The sequence below is a fragment of the Haliotis rufescens genome, unplaced genomic scaffold (assembly GCF_023055435.1).
Source record: "Haliotis rufescens isolate VD_foot unplaced genomic scaffold, xgHalRufe1.0.p SCAF_1, whole genome shotgun sequence".
Classification (NCBI taxonomy): domain Eukaryota; kingdom Metazoa; phylum Mollusca; class Gastropoda; order Lepetellida; family Haliotidae; genus Haliotis; species Haliotis rufescens.
This window is the reverse complement of record NW_025963779.1, coordinates 55,979,127-55,995,132: the sequence shown is the minus strand read 5'-3', so window position 1 is coordinate 55,995,132 and position 16,006 is coordinate 55,979,127. Positions and strand designations below refer to the sequence as shown.

The 16,006-nt window shown below is 38.8% G+C and overlaps 1 protein-coding gene across 1 annotated transcript; it reads left to right on the top strand.

Moving 5' to 3' along the window:
• The first annotated feature begins 1,764 nt into the window (after nt 1–1,764).
• LOC125372374 (chondroitin proteoglycan 2-like) lies at nt 1,765–15,376 on the top strand. The gene is made up of 3 exons (XM_048382164.1): nt 1,765–1,981; nt 3,310–4,308; nt 13,755–15,376. Exons 1-3 carry the CDS (start codon nt 1,768–1,770, stop codon nt 13,778–13,780), a joined length of 1,239 nt encoding a protein of 412 aa, XP_048238121.1. The 5' UTR covers nt 1,765–1,767; the 3' UTR covers nt 13,781–15,376.
• Nucleotides 15,377–16,006: the final 630 nt, after the last annotated feature.

Here is a 16,006-nt window from a genome sequence, read left to right as displayed (position 1 = left end):
GATATCCTGCCAGGATGTGTTGGCCAGCAAGAGGAAATCAATGGTATCTCTCATCACCACCGTTAATGTACGTTTTAAATAAACTCAACTATGTAAACTGATTTTATGGTTTGTAATCTTACATGTTAACGTTTAGATCTGTAGGCTTTATGTCTATAGTCTAAGTCCTGTATTGATTTACAATTGACAGCTACACTTGAAAGTTGGATGTGATGTTTTACAAACGCTATCGTAACGTTACCGGACTGAAAACAGTCGCTGGATCACTGTAAACTTAATGTAAGATAAAACCCAAACCATGATACTTGTATCAAATACATCACCATCGAATAACCAGTTCTTGTTTATTTCATTTTCAGCCACCATACATGGGTGAATACTGTCTTTTGCCTGACAGTACATGTATATATTGCCAAGATCGCAAAAGATGGCTATGCCAATTGCTTGTCATTGCCGATGAACTTTTTGAATATTACTTATATACATGTAGTCATTTGTTTACACCCCGAAACACATTATGTTACAAACACAATGCAATGGATATTTAAAAATAAAAGCGACAGCTGGTAGCTGATAGCTCGGTTCTTTGTTGTATCATGTGTCTGACAATTGTCACATGATCTTGTGCCCCATCAGCACTGATAGGGCATGCGTACACAGATTTCGCCTGCAGGATCACTTTTCCAAATATGAAGCATCAGTGACAAAAATGTTGTACGATGCAGTTCGCTATTTTGACTTGTACCATAATATGCTCCAGTGATTTTTTTCCGAGTGAACAATTGATTTACCTTTGGATGTGATTGTGACGGGTGCTAACGGTGGGAAGAATAGGCTCACCTTTTCGCGAACACATGGAATCATCACTATTTGATAGTGATTCATAAACACATGCTGATGATATAGTCGGAATCGTACAGTGGACAACTGCTTTGAGCAGAGATATCGTATGAATTTGGAAAGGGTTTTGTCGCTTTTATTGTTTTATGAAGTTGGTAAGTACCTCGACGAATTCCATGGATTATTCGGCAATAAAAGAACACACAAGAGTGGTCCATGTGGTGAACATTCCAGATATTAGCATTTCGCTAGACATATTCCATTGACTACACTAATTAACATTATCTTGCTGCATATATTATATATACTACATGTATATGGTTGTGTCCTTTTATTTACCCCAATCAGCATCGAATTACCTAAACATACTATCTCGCGCATTACGGAAAGGTAATAGTGCTTAAGTTGTAGCTCTTGACAAAGGATGACAAACGATGTAATAATTCTCCCACGCTATAAACATAAGTCCCTCTTAAACGAAAATCCTCATCAAAACAACTGGCACGGATTCTCTCGCTGTCTAGAGCTCATGACCGTAATAGGATGGCATGGTGAATCTGTCCGATGTGAAGGTTCTGATAAAGGACAAAAAAAACCAAACTGCCAAAGCACTCAATTTTTTTCCCGTCTTTTCATATTCTCTAATTCTGACACACTGTTTGCCTTGTCCTTTTTTCACATATGGCCTCCTTGTGATGTAATTTGCCGCAACACGCTTTGCAGAGTGGCGTTCCATAGTTGTCAGGATCCACTGGTCAACCCAATGAACCTTGGTCTGTCAGCACCATTCTGGAATTCGTTGGATTTCATAATTGGCTTTCATAATGCATGAAACTAACATGCCGTTATTTCGGAGAAAGAAATCAGGGTTAAACCCAACTCACTCACTCACCCATTTTTACCTTTCCAGACGATGAGCTTGACGGCATGTCGTGTCGTAGAGGAGCACCCCTCCAGCCCCACCCGGACAACTGTGCCTGGTACTTCAACTGCTCCATGACGCCAGATGCAGTGATGGAGACCTTCTACAACGGCTTTATCATGGAATGTCCATACCCTCAGCTGTTCTCAGCGGATACCATGCAGTGTGAGGACTTCGAGGACGTTGAGTGTAGAGGGAGGGAAGAACCAAAATCGCCATGTAAGTCGAAACACTCACGAGCTCTCCTATTTAAAACTCACATCGAAGACAGTTAATTCCCCGCACCCTGACATCGGACAAAAGAGGTGTTCCAGAAAAAAGTGGGGGTGCTTTGTCACCAGGTTTATGTTTTAAAAAAAATCTTCTAAAAAATGTGTTGGTGACAAAACAATTGTTCGGCTACTTACAGAGAAAATGTTTGAGTCAAAACCATCTGTCTCTGACAAAAAATCCCAGATGATTTTCTCTGAGCAGTAGGCGTTTCGGTTCGTTATTCAATTTTAATTTGAGATCAAATTATGTTTATTTACTTCTTATAAGCTATGTACATGTAAATTCATCAACAGTAAACTCCGGTTATAACGAACCCAATGAGACCACTAATTGTAGTTCGTAATAACCGCAATTCGTTATAAACATATATACAGGATATATAAAGCAAATGCCTGGGACCAAAACCAGTACGTTATATCCGTCAGTTCGTCATAAGCGTTTTTCGATATAAACGTTGTTTACTGTATATACTAAACAATTAACTTCAAATACGGTTACCCCAATCGTGGTCCTGTACTTCGGGGGTGTTCATAGAGAACAATGAAAATATCCCGATATTACAGATAAGAGGTCTGCCGCGATCTTTTTACATAGGGCTGTAGCGAGGGAATGAAATATGAGTTTCACTGCAACTGATGTCTATGATTTTTTGCACTACCTTTCACAAATCTGACCAAATACAAATGTCTGGAAAACATCCATCTCATGTTTACGGAGACAAAAATAGTTCCTTGGTTCAGATGGCAGAAGATATCTATATCTAGGGATGTCTGTAACGTGAGCTCGCCCTTCACCACGCATGTGGGTATGGCAGGTATGACCGGATTTGCCCACTCGTCTCTCGAACTTAATTTTCAATCCGTGACTTAACATGTGTATGTATGTGTCATTTCCATATTTCTGTACTCGTCTATAAGGGGTTTAGTGAAGTGATGCAGTGGCTTGTCACTTCGAATACCCTATTTATATTCCCGAAATTAGTACCCATTGTGAAATCCATTCTTGCTATTCCCGCTTTAATATGGCTTAGATATGAGCAAAAGTGGCTCAAATACAATACGTCAACGCCAGAGAATAAACACTCTCGATCATCCTCTGAAACAGATTCCATTTGGCGTAAAAGGCAAAATAGCAGTGAAAATGATATCAATGGATCACTGAAAATCAGTGATGACACCGGGTGTTCGGGAAAATCACACCAACACTCACAAATGTGAGAGAAATATCAATATGAATACCCTAAAATTGGTTTGATTTGACGTTACTGTTTCCAGGTGACTACCGCGCCAATCATTGTCACGAGACCTCACATTGCATCCCATGCTGGGTACGTTATGCCAGTTGCCTAGGGCAGGACGATGGACTGAACGCATGGCCAGAACTGGAATGGAAGCCTTTCTTCGTGGAGTGCTACCAGGAGAGAACTGTGTTCCAGGGCGTTTGTGATAAGAGTGCCGTCTTCTCCCCGCTCACCCGAGCATGCGAGACTCCATACAGCATCCCACGACAACATGGCGGATGGAGGCCCAGCTGCGAAGGACGAAGAGACAATGTCTACGCCGACGAATACGGTAGATGCGACGTGTACTACGCCTGCAAAGGAGAAATGTTTACGGGATTTTTCAGATGCGACTCCGAACAGCTTTTCAATCCAATAACAAAGAGATGTGAAGATTCGGAGTATGTCCCCTACCCATGTGGCAACCTTGACATGCCCAATGTCTGCAAGGACAGACAAGATGGACTCTTTCTTGACGCCTTTGGAAGATGCACACACTACCTAGAATGTACAAGAAACAAACTGGCTGGTGTATCCATGTGCCCGAATGGAATTTTCAACCCCGAGAAGCGTATATGCGACGTATCTGGAGACATTGTCAAACCCTGCGGGAATAAAACAAACCCATGCCTACGTTTAGAAGATGGCTACCATCCTTCTCCAGACGCGTCATGTCATAGTTACATACAGTGTGATAGAGGGTTCTTTGTCGCTAAATTTCAGTGTGAAAATAACTTAGTCTATAATGAAGCTCTCAAAATATGTGATGATGTTGGTAGTACGTCGCCCCCTTGTGGCATCGCGCCTCCGTGCAACAGTAAAACCGATGGATTATATCCAGCGCTCAACAAAGGACTTCAGTATTTCTACGAGTGTAAGAACAATGCCTTCATCACCTACAGACAGTGTAATCTGGACCAAGGGGGACTTCTCTTCAGTTCTAAGATGACAAGATGTGACCTACCTGCCAGCGTGTGTCAAGACTTATACCAAGGTATGGTTGTAGTTTTCTTGTTGGTATTGGGGATGGGAGTCCATGATCGACTCTCCGATCCGGGCAAAAGGAAGCATACTTTTGAAAATTGGATTTTACACACACAAAACACAAAAGCTATTAATAAGTTACTAAGCTGAAACGGATGCCGAAACACCGAAAACAAAACACAACAATGATACCCGTGTGAATAATTGAATAACCATTCCGTATTTGTTTCAGTTTTAGCCACCACCAATCTTGCGTTTCCACCTTCCTTTGCCCTGCAGTTTATATAATAAAATATGTCTCAGCGGATTTTAATGACTCAAATTTGCTTGGATTGCCAACTGCCCCGAGCATTATCCCCCTTTAAGCTTACAAGCCAAATAACAATTTTAACATATATCCTGGGGCATGTAATTCTATCGCGTAAACCAAAAAGAACATGTACGATTTCAAGACTGATATCAGTTTTTAGACCATTTATAACGGTTCAATCGTTCCCTCGTCACACCTTGTTCCCCATATTGATGCAGTATGTCTAAACAATTCCTGTCTGTTAAACGCAGTGTACAATAACACCCACATGCTATAAATCCCAAAGACAGGTACTTTGACAGTTTGCACAAAAAATACTCCAAGGAATTAAAAAAAGTTGTAATAATGACAGTCATCACACCACAGTAAACAACAGTGGGAAAATAAGTCCGTTATCATGACAGAAGCTACAGCGAGTGTGGGCGTCAGCTTAATCAGGGAGACAAGTGCAGGGGTGATGGGGCACTATCTAAATGAATGAGTAAGTGAATGCGAACGTGATTGTGTGTTTGCGTGTGTGTGTGTGAGCAAGTGAATGCGTGAGTATGATGGCGAGTGTGTGGGAGTGATCGAGTGAGTGAGTGAGTTAACAAATACAATAAAAGTTTAGGATAACAAATATCTAAGTCAACTATGGCATTCAATGGTAAACTAGTAATTAGTCAAATCAAGTCAAAATTTAAATCTGTCAAATATGACAAAATCCGGTAGGTCGTTACTAAAAGTTTAAATAATTGAGGTATTAAAAACAGCATAAAAAGCCCAGACGGTGAATAGATAAAAACATGCTCTTTACTTCAAACAAAACTTGGTGACAATGATCAGTGTAAGGACAGGAATATAACTATTGATCAAAGTAAAACATAGTGCATGTTATATATCCATGTGTGTAACATACGTATTGCCGCGACAAGACTGTCTTTGTTTTCAGTGAAATGTCATATGATATGTTTATAATAGAGTATACATGAACATAGTGAAATATGGAATCTGACATATGTCTGCCCATTTATTGCCTCAAAGAAAAGGAAATGGCTTTCTCCAAAATGCCTCGTTACGTATCGTTTTAGTCAGGAAACAGCTTTCGAGACAAATTTTGTTTCTTCAGACTGAGTGAGTGAATGCAGTTAAACGCCTTCAATCAACGATATTTAAGCTATATCACGATGGATTGTAGATATTCGAGTCTGGATCTGGACTTATGCCACCACGACGACGCACAATAAGTACAAACAGAGACCCTTTGCTTCCCGATCCCTGTTGAAGCTCCTATGAAAGTAGGGGGCACGGGTGGCCCAGTCGTCTAAGGCGCCGCGATTCGCTGTGCAGAGTTGCGTCCCTTGGGCACGCCAGAAACCTATGATTGTGGGTTCGAATCCCGGTTTGACCGATTATGTTTCTAGGTTTGTCAGCACTATACCCGTGTTCGTGGGTTTCACCGAAGTGGTAAACGTCTGAGACCTGCATCACTTTGGGCTTTCCTCCCACATTAAGCTGACACGCCGCGATATAACTGGAATACTGTTAAAAGCGGCGTTAAACCGAACTCACTCACTCACTCACTATGAAAGTATTGGTTACTCGGATCTTGTTTGACTCGGAATAAACCCCACATATAGATTGCCCACACTCTATGGTTCAAACCTTTGTACCACATGCCAAACACTTATCCATTCTCCACCAAAGGGTCATGTAACGTTATAAATAGAAGCTACAAGATACATGGTCACAGCCCGTATATACATGGTCACAATATCCTTGTCCATAGTTTTGACAATTTTGACCATATATCGTGTAGCTGCTACGTTTTGTGTTACGGGCCACATTTGGTTTCCCGGCCGTCCATAATCACCAACCCAAAACCTAACATGATTTTAGGTTGCCACCGGTGTAAATTTGTCGCGTTTCCTTATAATAAAACCAAGTCAATATCTCTATTTCAAATCAGGCTTTGACAAACTACAAATTACCGCTTTTCAAAGAATGGACATAAACGACCTACCTACATGTACCATATGTTAGGGATGAACTGAAACAGGAGACATACATATTTATTTTGGCGTAATCCAAAGTAGATATTAAATACATTTTTCTTGTTTTCTTAAATAATTAGTTAGTGAAATGGAGCGACCACATCTTAATCCTATACAATTATATGCTCCCACATTTGTTAAAAAAGAAATAACCTTGATGGGGGTGTTTGGAAAAATCAGTTTTGCCTTTACCTTATTTTCTGAGCACCATCAAACAATCTATTCATGTACACTATTAACACAATAGTACTGACGCTTTGCTATTATCCACAAACAAACGATTAAGTTTTGGAAATATTTCTGAACAACAGTCATTAAAAAAAACCTATCGCATAATCAGGATACAGAAGAAAACATTGAATGCAAATGTTCTTATATTCAATCATACAGAATATATACATATATACTGATGCAGCTTTTTTGTCTTGCAAAGAACATATTCAAAAGCATAAATGTGTAGGGTAAAACTTGTGAGAATCACTGTTGTGGCGTCGAGGGATAATGATATTGGTTTTTATGGTTAAAGAATGCCGATTCCATCACGTTTATCAGCTATTGAAACGGTATTACAGAGTCAGTCCGACAGTTGGTTCTCATAAAAATTCTCATAAAGCTAGTAAAACTATGCTATGCTCTTAAGAAGTATACACATTGTATAATTATGATCCTGATACACTGATACACTGATACATCTAAGCACTGATACACTGATACACTGGTTCATTGATACTTTGATACACCGATACATTGATAAACACTGCCAAACAGTTATATGCTATAACCTCGGTTGTGTACATAGATTACTAAGCGAGTCCTTGTTGGGTGCCGTTTGTTTATGATAAGGTATTTGAAAAAACATTCATTCATTCATTCATTCATTCATTCATTCATTCAATATATATTTATCCAAAACGAGACGAACATTGTCCAAGGGATAATTTTGAGAGATACAAACTGAAAGGTCAACATGTTCTCACCCACACGTTTAAAACACAAATTCTCTAAAGCTCCGTTCTGAATTTAAACTCTGCCAACCTGTTGCCTTTTTAGAGTAAAATCAATATCGGTGGGCGCAGTTTAAATGCGCTTCTTGTGTGAAATTGTCATGTCTTTCTTTTATCAGGACAAAAAGAAAGTGTCATTCGTTTAATAAACCGATCTGGAAACTCTGAGACAAGAAACAAACCAGGTGGTGTCACGTGGTAGCAACTGTAACGAGCTTGTGCAGTTTGTCGGGGGCCCTGAGGTCAGCACTGGGAGTAGGTACCCTGGAGACTGCACCCGGGAAACTTTATTCCTGGCAGTTTATATGGACTCGACCCTACACACACCGAAATAAACGCGACAAAGTCCATTGTACGATTCCGACTACTAGTATTCCAATAAGCATGTTCTCGTGTGTATGAATAATAAGCAAATAGTGATAACTATCAAATCGCGAAAAGGTGAGCGTATCCTGCCCCACAGGTTGCACCCGTCACAAACACATGCAAAGGCTAGTCAAGTGTTCACATGAACAAACACGGGAACATGTAAGTCAAAGTATGGAACTGCATCGGACTTCATTTTGGAAATGTCCTCCACATGTCCATCATAAAACCCGTTGCAAGCTTAACTGAGGCCTTAACGTTGTAACCCAGATAAAACAACATTTATGCAAGAGTCGTATGGCGAGCTTTTAAATCTTTAGGCAAGGGAATTTAAAGATCTGTATCAGTTCATCCATCTATACCTGGGTACTCGATACCTGGGTACTGGATACCTCGGCTGTATATATAAGTCTTAACCCTGAACCTAATTCAATTCAATTTAAATGTACATCGATCCGTTGACAAAGTAATACTGTCCGGCGTTTGGAGCATACCCCTCTATGGAATGGAGTTATACTTAAAAATAATATTTTTGATGGATAAGTGTAAGATTACGACCAGGTGCTTGATCCTTCAAGCTTTTTAGCGTAATGTCAATGACATCAAATACTTTCCTTATTTATGTAGAGATAAGGGTCAATACCCTGTACTGTTTTAAGATTAATATAACAGTCATCGCTTTCTAAGTTGTATATGTATAATATGACAAGGAACATATTCTGAACGAACATGAAGTAGTTAGCGTCAACATCAATTTTTAAAACTGGTCACAGGGGCATTAAAACCTGTTTAATAGAACAAAAACAATATATCAAATTTGTCCAAATCGAGCTTACATTCTTGTTTCAAATATGAAACTTCATGATCAATGCCAGAGCATAACCAGTCTCGATTATCCATCGAACCCGATTCCATTGGGTGCAAAAGACAAACTAATTGAAAGTTAAAAAAACCACATTGATTAAATCTTCAAAACACCTCTCATCTTTCGATTTATTAGACTACTCTATTTAGGGTTGAGGGTAGTCAGATTGATATTAACTTATAATACACTTGAATGTTGAATTTGAAATTGCGACCCCCATGTTGTTCTTTGAGACGACATGTGTTGTGAGATACTCGTTCATATGATGTATGTACATCATCGTCGAGTAACCATTTCTTGTTTGTTTCATTTTTTCATCAAACATGGTGTATGCTTTCCTTTGCCCGGCAGTTTATCATAGACGGGCACTGAAAAATACTCGATACACTCATCAAGATAAACCTTTTTTGTTCATATGAACACATTAACGCTTTACGATCCGGGTTGACGGTTTGTCAGAGCAATTGACAAGTCGACTTATGAATGCAGTCATTCAACAGGTTGCATTTATCTTGAGTGTCAGTTCCTGTTGCGATGAGCTCAAGTCTTTCATCGATAGTCCAGAGACACCATTTTCTCTGTAATTGTTGTATCGTCCAATCTTCTACGAACCATACTTTGTAAGCAAGCTTGAGAGGCACGACGACTCTCATAGGAGAAGATCCTCGCGAATCGACCAGTTCCAGTGAAAGTAATTTAATCTGAATCAATAGGTTTAAGGATATTTAGGTTAAAAGAGTTAGTCACGATCCTTCTTTAATTCTATTGACGTCCTCGAGCTTGAGATTTATCACCAATAATTATTTTTTCTCAAATTATTCATTTACCGTCCGAGGTTAAACCCGATTCAGTTCCTAAACCTTGCTTCCTCCTGTGGTTCTTAAAGGGCTGGATCCTGCACAGAGACAACAGATATAACTAGCAGTCTCAGTTATCGTTCATGCTGATTATTCAGTGTGATGTTGTTGATACATCTTAGAACTGTACATTGGTTCTGGGAATAAAATACATTTTATATGGCATGATGTTTGTGAAAAATAAATAATAAAACTGTATCGGTTTTGCAAAACCAAATCTTGACCCTCCAAGACCGGACGTAGCGGTATTTCCTACCTTCTCTATACTGCAGCATAGACTAACGATATCTGTAGTGGGAAGACATTTTAATAATTATATAAGGGGCCCTGTATCTTTGTAGTCAGTTCCCATAGTTAAGGTGCTGAAACCTTAATATTAATTTTGTTTAAGATCAATATATCACCCTGTAACTGTGAAGCGATTCGGAGTATGTTTCAAAACTGTCCTGATTTTAACCCACGAATCATGCTGAGAAAAAAGATCCTGTTGTCTCAGGACAGAAATTCATCTAAGAATGTGACTTGTTTTGCACTCCTACATGATTAGCTGCCTGACTGGTACTCTCGTGTTTTGTACACAGACTACATATATCCGTCTATAATGACTTCTCTGTCATCAGCTGGTTATTGATAACCTTCCGGGCGAACTATGCCCCGTCTTGTCACTCATATTCCCCACTCAGTATGCAAGCGCATCCGTTTATGACAGATGACTGTCCAGCGATTCAGATAGGAACTAGCTGATAAGCCACACTGTGTACTCCGAGGTTATCCACATAATCCTACTCAAGGGTTGTCTCAACGTGATTTGCCCAGGCGTCGTAGAGTTGTGGCCCTTAGGTGGGTCAGGATGTGCTGGTGGATGCAAACCTCAGATTTTCTAATTACAATCCTTGAAACTTGGTTTCACCAAAGTGTATAGTACCGAGTCATAGCGCCGAGGATAGCGTTAGTCTCACATTAAACTGATATGTCGTGGTGGTAATGAAATATTGCCCAAACCAGCGTAAAACGTACCAATTTGCTACTCTGGGGCGGTGGGATAACCTTGTGGTTAAAGCGTTCGCTCGTGACGCTGAAGAACCGAGTTCAATTCTCTACATGGATAAAATGTGTGAAGATCATTTCAGGAGTCCCCCGCCGTGAATTTGCTGGAATAGTTGATTAAAGCGGCATAAAATAATATTCACTCAATCATGCTCTTGCGCTCGTTAAAGTTGTCAATGCTTACGACTTACCTTATCTTTCGCTTTTCTGATTCAGATTCAGATTCAGATGTTTGTTCTCATACAACCACAAGCGTATACAGAGAAGTACAACGTGTGACATTAACATGAAATAACCCATGATACATACTGATTTTAACCAGCCCTTCCACATATTATTCTGACACGTTATACATTTGTTAATGAAATACAATTCAAACGTGGCGTAAAACTGTAATCGCTCCGATTATAATGTCGAAAGTTGGCATTGAATTCAGTTAAGGGCAATCCTTTTTTCCTTCGTCATCTTTCGACTTCATTTCAGTGCACTTTTACTTGTTGTAATGCCATGTGTATATTTATGAACATGTCGAAACCATGACATGATTGGCCACTGCTGTAAATCACAGATGTAAAGTGCCGGGCAAAAGAAAGTATACATCATGTTTCAAGGTGGCAAAACATGAAACAAACAAGAAATAGTTATATCGATGGTGATGTATTCGACACCGGTATCATTGTTTTCACCTTACTTTTGCAGTGTTTCTGCAACTGTATTCAACCCTGTAACGTTTTGATAACGTTTGTAATGCTTTACTCAAAGCCGATTGTCAATTTTATACTTTCTTTTGCCTGGCAGTTTTCCATCCTATATTCAAAATCTAAGCAGGCGGTATGCCAGCCAAGAACCTCTCATGAACCAGACAGTTGAGTGAAAGAGTGCATAGGGTTTAACAAGGCCTTCAGCATCCCTTGGCTCAACCAACACGTGTCTCCCGTGTTAAATCCACTGGGGGAACCCAATGACGAAGAACAGGACTAATCAATAACTTAATTCACGGAACAAGCGTCACTAAAGCATACTGCAGGCGCTTTTAGTGTCTCGCATTTTAACACGTGAGAATTGAGATTACTGTAATCTTTAGGTCTCCGGGTCTCCGGCAGGCGATGGTTGTTTTTCTGCAATTTATAAGATGTATGAGTCCAATAATTATCTTTTGTTAAAAAATACCAACGTGCTTTAGCCGAATGAAATTAGTTTGTGTTTAATGGTTTAAACTACAATGTTCGATAAAGTACGTTTCCTTGTATGTAGCATGTCTCACACGAACAAGGATGTGTTAGTAGTAGGCATAATGATTGCACTTCTCTGATCACTCTTGGGCCTCCTGTTTTAAATCCTTCGGGAGAACTACAGGACGAACAACAGGACATGTGCTACACAAAATAGTGTTGTTGCGGCGATTGTTTGTCTCTATACTTGATGGGGGCACGGGTGGCCAAGTCGTCTAAGGCGCCGCGATTTGCTGTGCAGAGTTGCGTCCCTTGGGCATGCCAGAAACCTATGATTGTGGGTTCGAATCCCGGTTTGCCCCAATTATGTTTCTAGGTTTGTCAGCACCATACCCGTGCTCGTGGGTTTCACCGAAGTGGTAAACGTCTAAAACCTGCATCACTTCGGGCTTTCCTCCCACATTAAGCTGACACGCCGCGATATGACTGGAATAATGTTAAAAGCGGCGTTAAACCCAACTCACTCACTCACTCACTCTATACTTGATAGTTTACATTGTTTAGAATATTTCGACTCAGAATATGCATCGTACAGTCCTGTTATAACATACTTCATATGAATACTTACTTCCAACATATTTTGCAAAATATGCTTTGCTCTAACCCCCGTTCTGGTTCTTGTCCTTGTGAAATCTACGGATGAAAGGGTTGAATAGTATACAAGCACTCATTGACATACATTTGTTTTGCTTTTATGCTTGGTAAACCGTTATAAGATATACACATTATATGGATAAACATAAATAGCCGGGCATTTGAAAATTTCGATTTGACCAAAATGTTACATGAATTATCAAAACGTTACTAAGCTGCAACAAGTCTTCGAAACACTGCACACTTAAAAGGGCAAGTTCACATGGAAATGAACCTATTTATCTTGTACTTTTTCCACATTAAAAGTGTTAACCTAGTAGTGTCATAGACAAAAATATAAAAATATCACAATTAATTAACATATTTTTTGCATTAAAACGATTTATATTTTTCACATTTACCAAGTGTTCTATTTCCATAACAAAATCACCATGGCTTATGCCCCTTGCAGTATGACGTCATTGGTGCCAATTGATAAACATTATGACGTCATCATGCTTCGTTAGAGCCGCTTCACAGGGTGTACATGTAGGTACAGGTGTGTGATTCTAGCGTCTCAGATGCCAGCCAGCATAGTGTTATGCTGAGTCACCATTGCGCCGGAGTGTGTCGTAGGCCATGTTGTTTTACCCGAAACTGGTACTTGATATCTTTTGCGTTGAGAATAGACCTACCCAGTTGAATTGGCACCAATTACGTCATAATCTAAGTGGGATAACTCAGGCCTGTTTAGCTCGAAAAACGAAGGCCTCATAACGGCATATCATTTTCACACTATTGGGAGCTTCCTACTTTCACTGTGAAAAAAAATGAGTTTATATTTTCAAACACATATACTAACTAATACTAAAATTGCGTTTTGTTTAGAAAAAGAAAGAAAGTGATTTTTGTGTGTACACTTCCCCTTTAAGGTCCAAAACACCACTATGACACTTGTATCAAATGCATCACAATCGAATAACCATTTCTTGTTTGTTTCATTTTTAGCCAGTATCAAATATTATTATTTTTGGCCGGCAGTTTATATTTTACGTGGATAATAAATTATATGGATAGGTATATGTTCAAATGGATATTTAGATATTATGTTGGTAAATGTATGTATATATGAATAATTGTATGTATAAGTGATTAATTATGTGTTTCAGCTGAGCTCAAACAGAGATGTTTCTAAGCAGCAGCGCCGTTGTTATTCTCGACATCGTCGACTAAACACAATCTACAATCAAGGCCGGCTTTGGATTCAACACACTCAGATGGATGAAACGTCTTATATAATTAGAGCGTTGGTTAATTGAGTGCCCTTGATATTAAGGCTGAATGTATTTGAATTAGATCGAGTGAGGATCCTTGTATGTCATTACCGGTACATTAACCCTGTGTTGAAAGATGCGATGTTCATGATTGATGTTTATGCAGCCACTCAGAAAGAATTGGTGTTGTCTCGCAATAATTTCACGAGAGTGCGAACGTTTTCCTTCTCTTAATCCTTCGATAGGGGATTACAGTTTCAGATGGTTTTATTTAATACGCCAAGGTGACATTATGGTTTTTGTTCTGATCCCCGAATGATCCTAAAGAGACCTGACAATAATCTTAAATTATTTTCTGGCATGCTAAAGTCGGTTCCAGTTCTGGAGTTATTTTCCGTTTTGATGCTATACTGTTTTATGTAACCCGATCTGACACCGAGCAATGCTGTTCGCGAATATACATTTACATTCGTTTGGTACAATTTGAACTCAGTTTGAAGTGGTTGAGAAATCGAAATTTAAAATCCAAGAAATTTGAGGAATTTAGATAAAATTCAATTTCGACATTCCGACCCATTATTCTTGAGGTCATCAGCTGAAGAAAAGTGTTCACATATAAGGCCATCAAATATTTGTCAGAAACAGCGTATTTTGAAAGCGCCAAGGTGACAAAGTTATGTTAAAGTATTAGGCACTAGGGAGAAATCAGTGATAGGAAATTCAGTTCACGCTGGAGACTAATCAGTCTCGAATATCTGAATCGACGTATCATATTTAGCGACGTTTCATATTTAGCAAATTTCTCTTAATGACTGCCATGGAATTTCTGAAAAGACATAACTAGGCTGTTAATGGCGAAACCGTGATTAGAAAGCTTAGTTGTAGGCAAAATATTAAGATACTCTTTTGTTAAAATCCGAACAAAATTGATAGTGAAAGAAAAACTATAAAAACAAATATTTACCGGAAAATAGACCAAGACGTATCGATGTCCTTGGCCGACCGTTTTAACTTATCCACACAACCAAAAACATTTAAAACTTTTCATAAACCTAATGTATGGATACCTTTTATGAATATTACTTTATTTGTGTTCTAATACAAAGCGATTTGGAACACCAACGTGCAATGTAGTTTCTAGTTGTATATATGTGATTGGTCTTATTTCAGGTTTTGTTGTATTATATATATATGTACTCAGTGCAATCAGATCTGTCTAATATATGTAAAATATTACCATGTATTATATTATACTTTTGTACTGTATATGCAAAATATCAGTATCGTCTATTCTTATCTACACCATCTATGACATGTTGAAATGTAAAGAGCAATGCTTTCTTAATAGGAGATACATCAGAATACAACATCGTTCATGACCTCATGACTATTTGTACTGTCAGTCATTTTGTTTAAATAACTATCATTAATAATATCGTTTGTAAATATACGTTATTTTGTAAATAGTATCCTTAATTTGTACTTATGTATTTCCTATTGATGTCAATATAATATACTTTGTGCGCATCATCGACTAGTTTGTTGTAATGTTTGAATAATAATTTATATTTAAGGACATATATTTACTGGAATGGTCATTCATAAAACAGGAAATGGATGATACCCTCGTCACGGCGTAGTTAAGCGTACATCATCAGCATTGTGACGTTACGCCGTTGACGCCATATGCGAGTTCTTGGTCTTCCATCACAGTCAGTTTGCCAAGTAATCCCAAGTTTGTGTTCAATCAGTCATTACAACTCCCCAAATCCCGACCCTGACTCGCCAAAATTACTTTGGTGATACACATCTACATAAACTAATGTAATAACCTACTTTTAGAATAGGTCCCCAGCAACGTCTTCTTGTCAAAAGAATGATTACCAACGTCACATAGCTGATAATTACCGAGTGCGACGTCAGACAATAAACGCATGTTAAGTCACACAATGTCCCTTTATATGTTTTTGTCATCACACAGCGTGTCATTGTCAAATTATTTGACGTCACCAAACATCACCACTGTTGGTGGACATTATTTTCATTTGGTGATTTGACATAAATCAACTTGGTCGTTTGGTCGTTAATGAAATTTTACATGTACATAAAGTAAAAATAGGATTCGGTTTTTTAGGTTTTTTTGTCTA